Genomic DNA, 20,211 nt, shown 5'->3' with positions numbered 1-20,211 from the left:
AAAATTAATTATTAACGATCATTTTGGCGCTCGTAATTAATAGCGCCTCGGAAGCGAAGCGCGCACGCGCATAGCTCCGAATCAGCGCTCACGTCACGAGCGCCCAATCGCAGGCCGCTTCTTTGCTATTGTTCGAGGCTCGTCTTAACAAACTCGGAGCCTCGTTTAATAATAAACAATCTCAATGGCTAATTGTGCCTTTCTAGAAGATTCTGACAACAACTCAACGACAAACAAACAAGCAAAAACTGCTAGCGGATGTGTGGCACAAATCGAGAAAAGTCTGGAATCTTCTAAAAGAATAAAGATACAATCAAATAAAATAAAAGATCGACGAGACTTAGCGAGAAGCGCGCCGGGCACTTTCGCTAAGTCTCGTTTACGTAAAGATATATGTAGAAAGAGTAATTGCGTCGCTCTAAGTCTTTCGAAATCTTTACCCGGTGATCTCATCACGTTGCTCGCGCGGTGAAACTAAGTAGCTTAATTTTATTCGTTTTTATTCGCTCCGTAGCTCGCGGTCAGCAAAATAAAAATTCTCGATTGTGTGCGAAAGCCCTAAGCCGGCTACGCCTTTTCGATCTCTCGAATCAATTCAAGAATCTGTAAATACAGTCAGACATCTTATTCTACGACATTTTCGGTTCGGAATCTTCCTCTTAAACCTCTGATCCTACGACAAAAATTTGAGAGTGGGGGTATAATTCCCCTTTCGCGGTCGTAGCATGAGAGGATTTTTTGTCGTAGGATAAGAGGGTCGTAGGATAAGAGGTCCGACTGTAGTGTAAATAATATTAAAGGACTTTGACCCTTTTATTAAATTTTTGTCTAAAGTTTCGTCCGTCTTACAGCTTGACTCTTGTCCGTTGTCCGTTTATCGTCTCAAGATTCCTAGAACGTTTTCCCTCGCTACCGATCGTCCGAGAATCCGTGATACCTCGCGCTTTCGCGAATAGATATGCTTTTTTGTCAGAAACTTAGATTAATATTTTCAATAACCAATAGTATCAGTAAATTATAAATAATTTTGTAATTAAATTAATTAAGTTGTAATTAAAAGATTAAGTTAGCTGTGGTATCTCCTAATCGTACTTTATTGAGCGTAGATTTTTGCAATTTTATGCTGTGCTTGTTAGAGGAATGCTTAAATGCAAAACAACAAAACTATATATATTTGTGATCGTTACTAATTGTAGTTCAATTTTAATGTTAAGGTATTTTAAAAGTATTGATTTAATTTTTTACTAATAAAATTAGAATTATACATTGAAATTCTTCAAAGTTTAAAATGTTAAATATGCTATGCTTAATAGCAAATTCTATTGGTGCACATTACAGGTTATCGTACCCGGTAAAAAATTTTTACATATAATCAGACAAAAATGGTCGTATCTAATTATACAAATTTATATACGAAATTTGTTCATTTTATATATAATTATATAATAAAATGTTGCAAGCATTGTATATAAGTATGTATAAGCTTACATATACATAATTCTAGTTGCAGCTATCAATCCATTTATATATAAATATACGTAACGTTTTATACGGTGTCATCTATAATTATACATATTTTTACACAATTGTGTAGAATACTGTATAATTTTATTCAATTCTGCATAACAATACATAAAAAATTTTTATCGGGTACTCATATGTACAATATAAGCATAAGTAATTAAGGTAATAGGTACTTTTATTTATATTATAGATTATTTATGTTTATATTATAAATATTATATAAAGTAATTAATAATATAAATTATTATTATCATTATTCGTATTCGACAATAATAATAGCTTAAAAGCTAAAGTATTAATTGTTCTACCTTTTTAATTACTTATGTCAATGTAAATTTATGTGCATTAGTACAGTTTAATCAAGTTTGCTATAAAATGAATTAAATTTATTTGATGTTTTGAAATAAAATATTCGTATGATACTTAACAATTAAATCTATCGAAAACAATTTCTATAAGGTATTTAAGATAATAATAAATAATATTTATAAAAATATATAATTAATTAATGTTATTAATAAAGGAATTATTATATTATTTGTATTATTACTCATAAAAGAAGTTTTAGTTACAAATTATTTAGTTATTATATTAAAAACTAAATCAAATATTTATCTTTGAAAAGAATTAGTGATAGTAGCTTTTCTAGTGTAATTGTTAGTCTAAAGCAAACATAATACGGAAATAGAAACAAGTGAGTATTTTCAAAAATTGGAAAACTCATTAATCTTTGAAATCTTTCATTGCTTTAATCAATGTCAGACATTTTCGTTGATTCAATTTAAGATAGTAGAAAGAAACATTTTGATATAGAATCTATTACATATAATATTATCAACAGAATGATAGCATAAATGTAGTTTATACTCGATTTCTACTGTCAATTTACAGTAAACTATGTTGTGAATTTATTTAATTTTTACATAATGTTTTTATTTTTGCTTTTTTAGTGTTATATTAATTTTTTGGCAAAGTTAATATAAACATATAATTATATATACATATACATACATAATTTTAAATTAAAAAAATTAATTTATACTGTCTATAAAAATATTTTAAAAACAAAAATAACGTTTCTTAAATTATGGTTTCAAAAACTTATTTCTTTTTAGTGCTTGACGGTCAAAAAAATTGAATACGTTTAGAAAACGTATATGAACCGGATATGTGCTACCTGAGTAATTATTATATTTATCAATTTTCTCACAATCAATAAAATATAAATTTAATGTAGATGTAGTTATTACTAATATACTTAAATTTTTGTTTAATTCTGCTGTCACTATAGACATAAAAGTATAGACCGAGTGTTGACGAATGGGGGTAGTTGCTCACGTAGAAAAAGACAAATTGAAATGTGTGGTCGTGCGTTCTCTCTCATTCCCGTAAATGCACAGTGCATGGAGAGAAAAACGCCCGGTCACACATTTCAATCTATTTTTTTTTACGTGAGTGTCCACTCCCACTCCTCAAATAAACACAAACGCACGGTCTATAGTCTATACTTTTATGTCTATGGCTGTCATTCTCATCATTAACTGTTTGTTTATTAAATACAAATCTTTTGTTAATTTATTTTTCTCAAATTTTATCATTTATGCGTATTTCAAATAAAAATTTTTTATTTTTTTATATATCTAATTCGTAAAATTATTTTAATAGTAAAAGTTACCTTTTTGAAGCATAAGAATTAAATTGACTGGATTTTGTTTTGACAAAATCGTAGAACGTAGAAAATTGACATCTTCAAATACAATTGGAATATCGAGATAATCTGTCTTTTTCAACCAGCTAATCATCTGCCATATAAGTAAAAGATATCCTGTGGCCGGTAATAAATTTTTTCCATTAATGACATGCCCGGTCATATATGAAAATTCTTCATCTGATAAATCAATAGTAACAATCACTTCCCCTTTGGTAAGTTTTCTTTGTCCGGAATAATGATATGTATACCAATCTTCGGAATAATCCCATCTGCAAAGATTTCATTCAATAATGTATAAAATATTAGTGTGTCTACTGTCATACAGTTACAAATAACGTAATTTAATTTCCTATAAATATAAGTTTATGATAAAGTGGGCTAATACGCCAGATGTAAACACGTAAGGAATTTAGATAAAAATTACATGATAATATAAATAAAATACATCGAAGAATTTATTATTTCGGGTCATTTTCAGTAACTAAAAAATTAGAATTAACGGTAAAGATTGTGTAATGCTCGGCGGCATATTACCCGAAAACGATCTTGCGTGATTGTTTATTTATACGGATTTATATCATCTATAAATTTTTATCTAATTTTCTTATGTATTTACGCTCGTATAAACTCGTTTTCATAAACATGTATTTGTATTATTCTGAGCCTTTTTTTATTTTTAATTTTAATATTAATTTTGTATTTTTTGAAATTCTATTATTTTTTGTTCTACAGTAAAAAAAACTTGTGCTAAATCAATAATTTAATCATTGTAATTTACCTTACAAGATGAGAAATCATCGGTGTACCACGTCTTACAGGAAATTTAACTTCCGGATATAAATTTGCAATCTGCGGTTGTAATCCTGCATTATAAAGCTTTTCAATTCCGTGTAAAAATATTTTAATATTCGGTTTGTAAGAACATTGATATAGAGCGACATTTGTTTTTGTTGTTTCCAAGGAATTATTAAAAATGTATTGTAGAATGTTATGCGGTGCTATCTCAATCGTCACTGCGTCGTTTGGAATAAAACACACAGATTCTGAGAATAATACCGGGGCTAGTAGATGATTTGTATAATATTTTGCTAGACATGAGTCTGAGGATGCGTTGAACCAGTTATAAGATTTATTTAAAACATTTAATTTCCACTTTGAAGTTGGAGACGTTTTCCGTGGTAATATTTGAGTCAAGTATTCCAAAAGTTTAACTCTTGCAGGCTCGACATAACGACTATGAAAAGGTATATGTCCACAGGAAATTTCTTTTACAGAAATGTTGTCATTCTAAATCAGAAATAAACTTTATCATTTATTTTATTCAATATAGTTATAAGCATTATAAATTTATTTATATACTATGCACAAAAATATAGGGAACACTTTTTATATGTCAAAAAATGGGCTATTTTCAAACTGTTCTAGGTCGGTAAAAAATCATCGTAGAAAAGTTTTAATCATTTTGAAGCTTGAAGTTTCAACTTTAATCCGCTATCGACAGTTTTTAAAAAATTTTGTATTTTCCTTATTTTATGCTTTAAGAAAAAACACATTTTATTTTGTTCCTTATATATAAAATTATGTATTTTTAAAACTCTGCAGCTTGATAAAAAAAATTATCTTGATGAATTCAAGTTCAGTTTCATAAGGTACAATGTTTTACCTACAAAACGCTTTCTTTAAAACTTTCCTACGATTTTTTTAACCGATTTACATGACTTTAAAACTAAACCTGTATTTTTCAGAAATATTGTCAATACTCGGTGAAAAATCATCGTAGGAAAATTAAAAAAAGCATTTTAAAGGTTAAAGTTTCAGTTTTAACGTGCTATCGATAATTTTTAAAAAATTTTCATCCTTTTATTCCTATACTCTAAAAGAGAAACACTGCTTTTTGCTTAAAATTACATATCTTTGACATTCTGTAGTTCTTTAAAACAATTTTTCTCGAAAAATTTAAGTCAAATTCCTCAAACTACAACATTTTTCCTACAAAATGCTTTTTTAAAAACTTTTCTACGATTTTTTTGACTGAATTACTTGACTTTGAAACCAGTCTTACATACCATTTTTTGACATATAAAAAGTGTTTCCTACATTTTTGTGCGTAGTGTACTATTTGAACATTTTCAAACCTGTAGTTTAGCGAGGAATTTTTTTACAGACTTTGTTGGTCCACTCACGATAGAATTATGTGAACTAGTGTAACAAGCTATATCAATATCCGATGGACACATATTCTTCATAGTTTTGAACTCGAGATTAATTTCAGCCATTAAACCATCTATTATTTTTGACTTAAGAAATGCCAAGCCGGCATAATCGTTTCTTCGGCCGTCAAGCATCCATCGACATATCCACAAATCAATTCGCCAATGGAATGACCCATTACAATGTCAGGAATAATACCAATACTTGTTAAAAGATCAACTATTCCAATCTGCAATATATTAATTTTTTCTTTTTATATTCTTCTTTTCAATAAAATAATTTTATAAAAATAGTTTTATAAAATATTGCAAACTTAGTTTTTTGCATATAATTATGTATATCTGAAAAGCTCTTCATTTTTTATAAGAATTTTTATTTTTTTATGATCTTTAAAGATAAAGCTTCACAAATATGAAATAATATAAAAAAAATCTCGCGATATATAGACAGTATATTTATACATACAATTACGTTCATACCTGCAGTCCAGTGAGGCCTACAAATAAGTTAACTACGTTGTCAAGAATATGTGTGTCTTCATTTATTAAAATATCTGTGACAAATATACTATGAGATCTTAAGACAGTATCGCATTTATGGATTGCTCTTGTAAATACTGGAAATTTCATTAAAGCTCGACCTATCAATATTAAAAAAAAATATATTATTGCATAATATTGTTGACACGAGCGTTGTTTCAAATAATGTAATACATATTTTAATGGTTCTAAACATACATAAATAAAATTGTTGAAGGTTTTTTATTTTACACGTGCTTCCCTGATGGAAATAATTTTAGAATTTCTCACACAAAAATTACGCAAAAACTACAATTTTTTATAATATTGTACAATTATAACTTTTTAGATTTTTACGTAATTTTTACGCCAAACCACGTGATTTGGTCACGTTTATAGTTTTTCATTTTACGTAGAAAGTTACGAGATTTTCTACAACTACATTATATATTTTAATCGTAAAAAATTGTAGTTTTTCACTTTTTCATTCATTTGGACATATTTATTTGTTTAATTGTCCAAAAATCAATTTAATATACATGTATGAGTTATTTGTATGGGGATTGTACCAGAAATTAGACTGATAGAAATAGTCCTTACAATATTATTAGTTATATTTTGCAAGCTTTATAGTTGCTTATGAGAAAAATTTGAAAACAGCTGTACATAATAATAATCACGTCCGGCATAGTGGTAAGAAAATTAAATGTAATCAAAATAACTTACTTCTGCAACTTATTACATCGGTCATAAAAATATTTGTGAAATGTTGTAGAAAGTTGTGGATAATTGTAGTTTTATACAATAATCTATAACTTCTATAATTTATATTACTCATAAAAATATTCGTTGTAGGTAAAAAATTGTAAATACTTTTACGACTTATTATTAAATTTTAGTAAAGAAAAAAATTAAAATATGTTTCTTTTTCTTTAGCTGACATTTACAATTAGTAAAAATTAATGTCAGTGTGCTGAAAACCAATTTTTTAACGTTAATTGACTTTATTTTCTATTTTTTCTTATTGAAATTAAACAATTTCACAATTTCTTTTGCTCTATAACAACATAGCCACTATGAAAAAAAATCTTATAGCTATTTGGCAATTTTTTGTCAAATTCAAAGTATAAAAAAATGTGAAGAACAAATTTTTGTTGTTTTTCCACACAATTGTTTTCTGAGTCAAAATAAAAAAAAGAAAAATCGATAATTTTTACGTTATTTTCATCCATTTATAATTTATAGCATATTTATGTTTGTTAAGAAAATTTGATAATTATATCATTGGAGCAAAGTTTCAGCTTTAAGAATCTTTTTGCTCATTGCCGTACGTACGATGATTTTTGACGGAGTTATGAGCGATCAAATTCCAAATGCTTATTTTTTATTTAATCAATGATAACTCGGTAAAAAAAGTCGTAGGCAAACTTTAAAAAATAATTTTGTAAGAAAAACTTTAAGCTTTCACATCAGAAAGTTAAAAATTTTTACAGATTTGTTAGACACGACAGGCCCATAACGTGAGAAAAAAGTTTCGCATTTTGCCCAGCTCGTAGTTTCTTACATGTAAAATTACAAACTTAGAGAAACATAAAAATAATAGTAAGTTTTCGAAAGTAGAGATTTCAAACTTTAAAACTATTATTTTTAATTTAAATTTCGTTGTGTATGTGTGTGTGTGTGTGTGTGTGTGTGTGTGTGTGTGTGTGTGTGTGTGTGTGTGTGTGTGTGTGTGTGTGTGTGTGTGTGTGTGTGTGTGTGTGTGTGTGTGTGTGTGTGTGTGTGTGTGTGTGTGTGTGTGTGTGTGTGTGTGTGTGTGTGTGTGTGTGTGTGTGTGTGTGTGTGTGTGTGTGTGTGTGTGTGTGTGTGTGTGTGTGTGTGTGTGTGTGTGTGTGTGTGTGTGTGTGTGTGTGTGTGTGTGTGTGTGTGTGTGTGTGTGTGTGTGTGTGTGTGTGTGTGTGTGTGTGTGTGTGTGTGTGTGTGTGTGTGTGTGTGTGTGTGTGTGTGTGTGTGTGTGTGTGTGTGTGTGTGTGTGTGTGTGTGTGTGTGTGTGTGTGTGTGTGTGTGTGTGTGTGTGTGTGTGTGTGTGTGTGTGTGTGTGTGTGTGTGTGTGTGTGTGTGTGTGTGTGTGTGTGTGTGTGTGTGTGTGTGGTGGTGTGTGTGTGGTGTGTGTGTGTTTGTTTAATTGTAAAAATACGTAAATTGTTGCAAGACTATTTCCATTAGGGTACCAATAGTATCGTTACTATATTTTAGTTTATATCAAAATCTAGTTGTACTTAATAAATGTAATTCAAAGAATTACAAAAAAGAATTGCAAACTAAAAATATTATAACTGTTAATTTTTTATAGTCTAACACATTGTAAACAAATATGTTATATCTTAATAATTGTTAGATTTTACATTGTAATATGATGTGTGTGTGTGTGTACGTGTGTCTCTGCACGCGCGCGCACTTGTGCGTGTGGTTTACTTACCTATGTTGAAACACTGAGATCCAATTCCAGAAAATACGAAGCAAATCGGTCTTTTGGTACATACGTTGCGTTCCATTTTAATAATTGCGTTATCAGATAGTTTAGATCCAGCAATTATGTATCTTCTATAAGGATGAGCTTTTATATTGTCGCTATGAATATGATGTAGCAGAGAGATATATTCTACATCTATTGGCCGATTGTGTACCTATAGACATATCAAATATGTAAAAATTATCTTTATCTTATTGTTAATAGCATATTTTGGAAGTTAAATAAAATTAAGGATTTATATGTACAAGGTGTATCAGAGCGCTTGCATCAAGTGTTTTTTTTTCGAAAACCAAGAGTTTTATAGAAAAATGTTTTGTTTCTTTCAAAAGTTTTGTAACTTCAAAAAGGACGGAAAATGATGCCATTAGTTTGACTTTGAGTAAGTTTTAAGATTATGTGAAGATTAACCTAGTTTTTAAATTCAACTATTCTAATTTTTTTATATAAATCGATTTTTTGCAATATTTGACATAAAATGTTAAAAAGATATAATGAACAAATTTGTATGGTTTACGAGATATTTAATACTTTAATGTGATATAAGTTTACGTAAGTTATGAAATATTTCGTAAAATATTTATTTTTCAATTATTTTTTTCTCAATACATATTTATATGTGTAGAATAAGGAGATAAATTAATTAAGGTAAAAAAAAATATTAGTTATTTTTAAGAAATAATATGAATTTACAATGAGTAATTTATTTTTTATTACATTATATTTTTTTGCACTTGATTATGATTTTTTTAAATAAATTAATTTCTTAGAATATTCTGCATAAAAAGTTATAAAGGTGTCATGTGCTAAAATAAATATTTTTTTTAGGTGTATTTTATAGTTTATGTAAAATTATGTCAAATTAAAGTATAAAATATCTCGTGAAGTATAAAATATTTCGTAAAATATAAAAATATAAAAAGTATACAAATCTCGTAATTATTAAATTTTTGCTATCACACTGTTATAACTTTTTATGCAGAATATTGCGAAATCGATTTATATAAAAACTCAGAGTAGTTTCATTTAAAAAAACTATGTTGACTTTCATATAACGTATACACTCAAAGTCAAACTATCTCTACCTTTTTTCGTTTCAAGCCAAACAATTTTCGTCTGAAATATTTTTTTTCTAAAACCTCATGATTTCCAGACATTTGAATGTCAAAGACAATATTAGTATTTGAAAATGTTATTTAAGTTATATAAGAGGTTAGAAAAAAATTTGTTTTCTCAGTAATACTTTCATGAATATAACATGAGTAAAATGTGGCAGATTATTGTTGGATTTTCGTGTAGCAAATAGCTTGAAAGATGACCTGATTCGTCCACACTGATTTTTAATGGTATCCTGCGGTTCGTCATCCCGTCATCCCCGTAGACAGTATTGATTGAAACTGTCTAATTACTCTCGAGAAACAAATTGATATATTGTTTCGGTGACCGTCTCAAATGTTAATATAATGTACTCACGTTAACAGTTTCAATGAATGCTGTCTATGGGGATGACGGACCGCAGGACTTCATTAAAAATCAGTGTAGACGAATCAGGTCATCTTTCAAGCTATTTGCTACACGAGAATCGAACAATAATCTACCATATTTTACGTCATATACTCATGTTCATCAATACACTGCGTCATTTCATACAAGATTATTTTGCATTGAAGAGAATCTCGGCGGAGATAGAAACGTACATACGTATGCGCACTGTAAATTAATATCAAGACGTTACTCAAGTTTTGGTTTTCTTCGCCACGTGTATACTCAATATTAGTTACAAAATATAGTTATTACTTTTCTGCACAATTTTTTTACTGTAATAAGATTGTTACCTTTATGCTTTAACCGCCAATTATTACGAGCGTCTTTTAAAATCGAGGAGCGTTTCTCTTTCTTTAATTTATTATCTATTCAGCAAATTTCAATATAAACTAAATATTCATATAAATTGTATTGTATTGTATGTAATTGATATAAATTTTTTTTAGCAATAATTATATTAGCGTCGCAAACAGTTTTATTACCTATTAAATAAATATTGATACATGTTCCTTTAACGATATGACATGTCGTAACGGAAATTTCAACATTTTTAATTTCTACACTTGATTAAGAACATCTGGCCAGAATTTCCGCAATTGTTTCTAAAATTCTATTGATATAATGTTTCAGATTGAATGTACAAATTGAGGAGTGTTAAAATTTCCATTATGGACATGTATTAATATTGTTAAAGGAACATTTATTGATATTTATTTAATAGATAATATATATAACTGTTTGAAATGCTAATTATTACTAAAACATTTATACGAATATTCAATTTGTTATTTATAAAAATCGATCAAAATCCCACCATTTATTTTTGGACACTCTGTAAAAAACATCTGTTGAACATCCTACATATATGAATGGCTCAGATGCTAAGTAGTATAAGTTCAGTCAAACTCGATTTTGAATAATTAGAAGATTATTAAGATATAAACAATGTGATCTCTCGTCAATCATAAATGCACTGATTAAGCTCACATTTATCGTTAAATGTCTCTAAATGTGTCATTATACATGTATTTATATATTTAAAGGCACATATTTAGCGATAAATGTAAGCTTAGTCCCAGTAAACGCTAGGTATTCCTGAAATATTCCATTCATATTCCGAAAGTTCTGATTCCCTGGAATAGTAGAGAAATGTTCATAAAACGTCCAAATAATTATGAAATATTCAGAATTTTCTATGAACATTACCTGTATGTGTATTAAGCAATATTTAGTGTAAATTTTGATATATATATATATATATATATATATATATATATATATATGAAACATAAAAAATGAAATAAAAAATTCAATAAAACAGTATACAAAATGATAAAAAATCAAAATGTTTTATTCTTATTTGAATATTCTCTGTACATTCTTTAAATATTCCGGAATGTTTTTGAATATTCTTGGGATGTTTATTTTGGATTTTGGGAATATTTTATAAAGATTTCAGGAATATGTAGCGTTTACTGGGCCTTTATTTTTCAAACTTTTGTTAATGGATTTGTAGGTACCACTTGGTATCTGAGTAACTCATATGTTGTGTGTGTGTGTGTGTGTGTGTGTGTGTGTATTTTTTTTAAGTATGTGCACGTGATCGCAACTATATACGTGTTATAATTGGACTTTTAAGTATTTATATAATTTTTACATAAATCTCATTATTAATAATGAAGTATACTTAATATATTTTAATTAAATATATTTTAAATTACAAATATATTTTAAATTATTTTTTTAAATACTATATATCAAGTGAAACACTTTCTTAAATCTTTTCTAGTTTTAATTTCTTCTAGTAAGAATTTGTTTTTTTATTCTTTGCATTACTTATTATTAACATACTTTATTATTTGTACTACTATATTATTACTATTTTATAATGTAATATATAAATTGATAAAATTATATATCACCAGTGATGAAATTAATTAAGTGTAATTATTGTTCGACCAAACTGGTTGATAAGCTTTATTGAGTCTTTAATCAGCTAACAATCGACGACATTTCGACCTTTGGTTTAGGTCCTTTTCAAGTCTAGAATTGATTGACAAAAATGATATTACATTATTTTAGTTATTTAATATGATGTCACCATGGTAGTTTTCATATATATGTTAGCGTTAATTTAATTCTATGTACCTCACACAATGTAACTTTTCAAAAAGTTAAAAACACTTCCATGCTACATATCACCTACACGTCAGCACGAAGACTAAAGCTGTGTATAAAATATCGGAAAACAAATACACGTCTCAGGTCAAATTCGTTGAAATTTCTTAATAATATTATTGTAAATGGGATTCAAATTTTCAGTATCTTTTTGTAAATTAATTGAATTCTCATGCATCTTGATAAAAAACATCTCCGCAATTTCTCTCTTTTTAGTATGCTTCTCGTTATGTAATATTGTGAGTGTTGTCCAGTTGAAGTCGTGTGTAAATTCAGTCCTATGCTTATTAACGACCAAATGTTTGCTAGTATGCATTTTAATATTATTAGTATGTTCTTTAATGCGTGTGTTTAATTGTCTTTTTGTCTGTCCTATGTATGTAGCATCACAATCCTTGCAGTCAATTTTATAAACGATCTCTGTCATGTTAAATCTATTCAATTTGTCCTTGCCACATCTAATTTATTTGTTCAGTTTTTTCGGTATCGTATACACAACTCTTAAATCTTTATCCGTGAATATTTTGCTTATTTTTTCGCTTAAGTTTTCAACATACGGCATTAGTACGCACATAGAGATGTTGAGTCGTCCAGTACTATCATCCGCGTTTGGTTTATTTTGATGTTTCAGACTGCAAATTCTTTTATGCACGTATCGGTCTATGATGGGGGGGGGGGGGCATAACAATTATTCGTTAGAATTTGTTTTACCTTGTTGATATTATTTGCCTGAAAATGTTCATCAGACAGCAGAATTGCGTGATCAACCAGGCTATTAATCGTGTTCATTTTATATTTAAATGGGTGGCTGGAGTAATAATTGAGGTATCTGCCTGAACAAGTCGGTTTTTGAAACCAATTCGTGATCAGTTTTTCTTTACACCTTATGACTGTAGTATTTGGAAAGTGGAAAGTACACATTTAATTGGACATTTCGGTTTATTTTTGGGCCATCTTCAGCAATATAATTTTAACGCAAGCGATATAATTAAACAAAACTTTTAAAAATACTGAGATACTTATTATACAATTTGCATAACTGGTACTGAGTACTTAAGAGCTTTATTTAATTACATTGCCTATCTTCTAATGTTATTAGTATTGAGATATATGCTTTTATTATGTCAATATCTTATTTGTCTCTGTTTATGTGTACTTTCTAGATGCTCGTTAGTCTATGATACAGATAGCGTGTAGTATGTCACAAAACACTACAGGATGATGTCTCTCTAATAGATGAGATACAACTCGTGACTATAATAATCGCCGTTAGAATTGCGTGACTACAATAATAATCTCTCCTTTATATCCTTGGCTATTTTCTTATAATAAAGGTGTACCGTGTTAATTAAAAAATCTACTAGCTACCTCACTGAAAAACCTTCCAATAATTAGTTTTATTTAAGAACCTTATAAATTATTATTATTAAAATAATAATGTATGTATTGAAACTATAATACTTTCCTCTGAGGAGTTTCGTGGCCGCAAAAGTCTTAAAACTAGAACCTTATAAATTATTATTATTGAAATTGTAATGTGTACTTACGTCATTTAATATAATTTTAACTGCTTCCTCTGTACGTCCAGATATAGCCACAAGCCTAGATAAATTATCGTCTACTTCGTTATTGACTTTAATTTTCGGATTTGATTTCAGTAATACGTGACAATTAGCACCGCCAAATCCGAAAGAATTATTACCGATATAATCACCTTTCAATTCTGTCGGTTCAGTGACTATTTTTACTCTTCCTTCAATAATAGCAGTCAGTTCTTTTCGTGGACGTTTAAGATGTATAGTAGGCGGAATTATACCAGTTTCCATCGTTATTATAACCTTAATGAGATAATACACTTTTTATAGTAATAATATCTTGCAAATTTTATAATAATTAAAAATAAGATTCAAATAAAAAATACTTGCATAAATTTACATGTAACACATTAGATCATATAATTGTATTAATTTTATCGTATCCTGTTGTAAACTTACTTTTGCAATTTGACAATGACCGCTAGCGGTTTCAGTATGACCAATATTTGACTTCACTGAACCCAATAATAGAGGAGAGTCTTTTTTAGCGCATAAAGCTTCATCGATGGCTTGAAGTTCCACAGGATCGCCGGCTATAGTACCAGTTCCGTGAGTCTCCATGTAAGATAGCTTAAGAGGCGAAATACCACATTCTTCCTATAATTCTTCCAATAACATTTTTTGCTTGTCAAATGATGGAAAGGTAATTCCTTCTTCTTTATAGCCATCACAGTTGGTTTTACCATAGACAAAAGTCGCATATATTCTCCTTGCATCTTTTGCTTTTTGTAGGTATACTACTACAGCTGCATCGCTACGCGTACTATGTAACCAGAACCTTCTTGATCGTAAGGTTTACAGTATCCATCAGCAGATAGAACTCCTAAAACATTATTAGTAGTTTATTTGTTTCAATCAATATAAAATAGTAGTTTATTTGTTTCAATCAATATAATTTTGTTACCGATTTTTTTATTAATTTATTAGTATTATTATTATAAGGAACTTTAATAAATACATGAAAAAGAGTTAACTATATATTATTTAAAAACAAAACAACTGAATTTAACAAAATGATTTAAAAAATATTATTAATTACAATAATATAATTAATTAAATATTATCTCATAGATATATCAATAAATATGTATATACCATTTGAGACAATGCAACAACTTTGAACACGATAATAGTATTTTTCACATACCTAGACGAAAAAAGTGATGAGTAAATAAAGGATGAATGCATAAATTGACACTAGCAACAATAGCTGCTTCGCAAATGCCAGATCGAATCATTTTGTAAGCTTCCACCATAGCGAAATGACTTGAACTGCATGCAGTATCGATGTTATAGGATGGTCCAGCAATACCGAGCCAATAAGAAATTCGGTTTGCTATCATAGCTTTATTGCACCCAAGAATGGGTAATCCAGCTATCTGTTACCCATTACAGTTTTTATTTCATTTATCAAAAATATTTTCCTTATATTAATCGCAATCTTTCTATATGTATATATTAATATATTTATACACTATTTTAAGAGCGCGTGCTTCTTTTATCGATTTTTTTGTAAATTAAAATAACTAATGTAAATCACGTACGTGAGGTTTATCATATAATAAATCTAAATATCCTTCACAAACACCTATTGCTGTGACAAGACTTGTGTTTGTTCCTTGTAATTCTGCAGGATTTACACCCGCATCAATAATTGCTTCATAAGTATGCTCAAGTAACATTCTGCTTCCAGGATCAAGTACATGAGCTTCTTCGGCCGATATGTTAAAAAATTCTGCATCAAATTTTTGCAGATTGTTAACTTTTCCTATTCGAGCAGGCATTTCATAAATATCTGTCAGGATTTAAAGTAATTGAATAAAAATAATATTATCATATTGTTAAGTTATTGATAATAATTGTACTAAAATATTCTTAAACAGATATATGACATCTCAATTACTTTGAAATAAAACAGAAAGTAATATACAGGGTGTTCGGAAATTAAATCGACAAAACTTTCAGAGGTTGTCGGGAATATCAAAAGGATCATTTTTTGCAAATGAATCTAGGGTCGAAAACGTCGCTAAGGTCAGGTCAAGATCACTTTGAATTTTTTAAATAAAACCGCCTAGTTTTCATCGCATATTTTTGTAGCCTTCCTCGAAACCTTTTTAAAACATTATTATCTACTTTGGATCTTCCTGCATGACATCACTCAACAAAGATATTTCGAGATCCGACCTTTTTCGAACACTCTGTGTGCCACAGCGCTGTAACGACACGTTTCCGACCCTAGGTTCATTTGCGAAAAATGATCTTTTTTTTGGTGCCCCCGACAACCTCTGAAAGCTTGTCGGATTAATTTCCGAATACCCTGTATATATGTATATATATATATATATATATATATATATATATATATATATATATATATATATATATACTATAGAGGGTGTACGGTTTAAATCAACAATAGTACACAAAGTTGATTTATACAAAAATATAAATTTTTACAAAATTTTATCATTAATAATAATTTTCTGATAAAATGTGTTAACAAATTAAATTAAGTCGAGTTAAAATGTTATAGTAATTAAAAAACATAATTGTATACGATTAGAAATAATAATAAAAACTAATAACTCGAGAAAAAAATAAGTATAGTATGTTTATATGTAAATATGGATAATTAGATCTGGTATTATATATAATTTTATATGAACATATATAATAATATCCGAAATTCGGCTGGCGCGATATGACCATATTTTTATACATATAATCATATTTGATTAAATCTAATTATATATGGAAACAGATTTAGCCGAGTATAATTGTACATACGAGTATAAAGACAAGCTCATGTCATGCCAAATTTCGAACATAATATATATGATCAAATTATATGGCGTTAAATTTCAGATTTAATTATATATGAACAAATTATATTACATATAGTCAGAAAGGCCTAAATTTCGGATATAATTATATATATATAGAAAAAATAAACTTATTATAATTATATATAATTATAATTATATGTAATCATATATAATCATAAGTTTATTTTTTCTCGAGTATATATATATATATTAAAAACATTTTAAAAACATACACTAACAAAAGAAATATATACAGGGTGGACCATTTTAATCCATCCAGTCGAATATGTCGAAAACCAAGCCCGGGAGAGAAAAATGTTTCAGATAAAAGTTGTATGGTTTCGAGGGGGCCATAAGATGGTACCATTGGTTTGACCTTGAAAAGTCATTTGAAGGTCACGTAAAGGTCACGTCAAGTTTTTTAAATGGAACACCCTATATATTTTTACATATTCTTGTAGCTCATCTCGAGAGCTTTCCAAAATACTTATGACAAAGTATTTTTCATTAAGTATTTTTTAAATTATAAGGCTTCAAAGTTGCAGTATTTTGACATAAAATACAAGATATCTCGTAAAATTTTCATTTTTTGATTATCTTACTTTAATACTTTTATGCACAAAATAATAAGACGAATCAATTGGTGTAAAGAAAACACATAATTATGTTAAAGTAAAAATGTGTAACTGTTAGTTGCAAATTCAGATTTTTACTTTAACATAATTATGTGTTTTCTTTACACCAATTGATTCGTCTTATTATTTTGTGCATAAAAGTATTAGAGTAAGATAATCAAAAAATGAAAATTTTACGAGATATCTTGTATTTTATATCAAAATACTGCAACTTTGAAACCTTATAACTCAAAAAATACTTAATAAAAAATACTTTGTCATAAGTATTTTGGAAAGCTCTCGAGATGAGCTACAAGAATCTGTAAAAATATATAGAGTGTTCCATTTAAAAAACTTAAAGTGACCTTCACGTGACCTTCAAATGACTTTTCAAGGTCAAACCAATGGTACCATCTTATGGCCCCCTCGAAACCATACAACTTTTATCTGAAACATTTTTCTCTCCCGGGTTTGGTTTTCGAGATATTCGACTGGATGGATTAAAATGGTCCACCTTGTATATATATATATATTAAATTTTTATCCGTATTCTGCATTTTCCTACAATATATATATATATATATATAGTGTATGTTTTTAAAATTTTTTAATATATATATATATTAAAAACATTTTAAAAACATACACTAACAAAAGAATTAAGAATATTATTCACTGGTTAATTCTTTATCAATAGTTTGTGTAATTTTATCAGAACTTTATTCGGGTTAAGAACTTATTTATGTATATGTTCATTACTATAAAAAAATCGTCATTATGTAAAAGAATTAATTATAAAAAATTAATTAAAATTAAAATATTTAAATTTTTACGTTTTAATAATATTTATGTTTTTCAATGTGTCTGTGAAGTTGGCACGTCATTCTATTAATTTTTAAAAAATAATGGGAGTTCTAGTAGCACTTTTCATAGTTCTGTAGTTCCTAGATAAAAATTAAAAAAAGTTCCGCATTTTTAATATCGAAAATAAAAAATGATGTGCTAACTTCACGTTCCAGCACGGCACATTCTCCTCTAAAGTACAAACATTGAAAATCAAGATGTTTATTAAGAGTTATCGTTAGTTCTGTACCAATTCTATAATTATATATCATTTCAAGACAAAATTCCAAAAAATTACCAAAAAAATCAAAAATAAAGAATGATGCGCTAACTTCGCGAATCGGTAATTCGATATATTATTGAAGGTATTCAAGACGACGCAGTTAATAAAACAATATTACATGGAGCAAAAACAATACGTGAATTAAAAGAAAAGTTCGTGCAATACGAAGCGATAAAAGGGGAAGGCAAATCAAAGACGAAGTGGGAGGAAAAGAAAAAGATGACACAAGAAGACACAAGTTCGACAGAGACAAGAAGATGTTTCAACTGCGGTAGCAGAGATCATTTGGGTAAAGTGTGTCCGACGAAAGACAAAGGTACCAAGTGCTTTAAATGCAATCAATATAGACATATCGCGAAATCATGTAGAGGGACAGTAAGTGCGCAGAAAGAAGCCGCATGTGTAAATGCTAAAAATCCGCAACAGAAGCAGATAAAGCAGGTAAAAGTTGCGAATCAATGCTTTATTAGTATAATAGATACGGGTAGTGATCTGAGCTTGATGAATCGAGAATGTTATGAAAAAATAGGTCGTCCGAATTTAAATAATAAGATAAACTTTGACGGTTTAGGCTCGTTAAACAATAGCACGTACGGTTCATTTGAAATAAATGTTATTATTGACGGCGAAACATATAAGATCATATTTCATGTTGTCGACGATAAAATAATGAAGCATGCAATTTTGATTGGTGCTGACTTTTTGAATCAGGTAGAATTACATGCAGTAGGAGGTCAGGTAACTATCCGAAAAATTCCTGAAAAATCAATTTATGCGAATAATTCAGAATTACCTGAGGTGTTAAAAGTTGATGTAATAGAAGACGCGAATCCATTTGATTTTTCATATGTTTCCGATAAAAGCACACGACAAGAACTAGAAGTCATTGCAAAAAATTATGAGTCCAAGAAAACGCGTGAAGTCAATGTTAAAATGACATTAATTTTGAAAGATGATATTCCAGTTTATCAAAGATCACGTAGATTATCTCAGTCGGAAAAGCAAGAAGTTGATAACCAATTAAAAACATGGATAGATGATGGTATCATAAGACCTAATTCTGAGTACGCAAGTCCTGTCGTGTTAGTCAAAAAGAAAAATGGTGATACAAGAATTTGTGTTGACTTCCGAAAATTGAATAAGAAAATTATAAAAGACCATTACCCTTTACCATTGATTGAGGATTAATTAGATCGTTTACAAGGCGCGAAAATTTTCAGTACACTCAATCTAAAAAACGGATTCTTTCACGTTGAAGTAGCTGAAGAAAGTAGGAAGTACACTTCTTTTATTGTTCTCACAGGTAGGACACCGTTTCAATTAATGTTCGGTACTCACATGCGTTTAAAAGAAGATTCACAAATTCGCGAAATGATTGAAAAAGAATGGACGCAAATGTTTGAAGAAGAACGCGATGATATCAGACAAGAAGCTAAAGAAAAAATTGCTGCGATTTAAAAAGAAAATTTAAGAGGTTTTAACAAAAAGCGGAAAACCGTGTCAAAATACACGGATGGAGATCTCGTTGCGATTAAACGAACTCAATTTGGACCAGGGCTTAAATTTCGTAGTAAATTTTTAGGTTCGTATCGTGTAAGTAAAATAAAGCGTAATAATTGTTATGCTGTTGTAAAAGTAGGCGAACATGAAGGTCCATAAGAAACATCTACATCAGCCGATTATATGAAGCCTTGGTTGCAGTTCGATGATACAGAAGAAATGGAAAGCGAAGATGAAGAGGAAATCGATAAAAATCATGATTAGTGACGCGAACATTCGGGGGCGAATGTCTTGCAGGATGGCCGAAATGTAGGATTAAAAACGCATTATTTAA

At 28.8% G+C, this 20,211-nt stretch overlaps 1 protein-coding gene and 1 pseudogene across 1 annotated transcript in view; both read right to left on the bottom strand.

Moving 5' to 3' along the window:
• The window catches only part of LOC140673726 (fatty acid synthase-like), a 33,305-nt gene that overhangs the window by 8,365 nt on the left and 4,729 nt on the right, over positions 1-20,211 (bottom strand). Inside the window, 7 exon segments of the mRNA XM_072906837.1 lie at positions 3,200-3,504; positions 4,014-4,522; positions 5,371-5,552; positions 5,555-5,675; positions 5,926-6,086; positions 8,444-8,651; positions 13,765-14,055. Of these exon segments, the coding sequence (XP_072762938.1) occupies positions 3,200-3,504; positions 4,014-4,522; positions 5,371-5,552; positions 5,555-5,675; positions 5,926-6,086; positions 8,444-8,651; positions 13,765-14,055 (1,777 nt within the window).
• LOC140673724 (fatty acid synthase-like) lies at positions 14,243-15,068 on the bottom strand (annotated as a pseudogene).

This window comes from Anoplolepis gracilipes, chromosome 15, assembly GCF_047496725.1.
Source record: "Anoplolepis gracilipes chromosome 15, ASM4749672v1, whole genome shotgun sequence".
NCBI classification, from domain to species: domain Eukaryota; kingdom Metazoa; phylum Arthropoda; class Insecta; order Hymenoptera; family Formicidae; genus Anoplolepis; species Anoplolepis gracilipes.
Note: the sequence above shows the minus strand (reverse complement) of the source record. Positions and strands in the feature narration are given on the sequence as shown.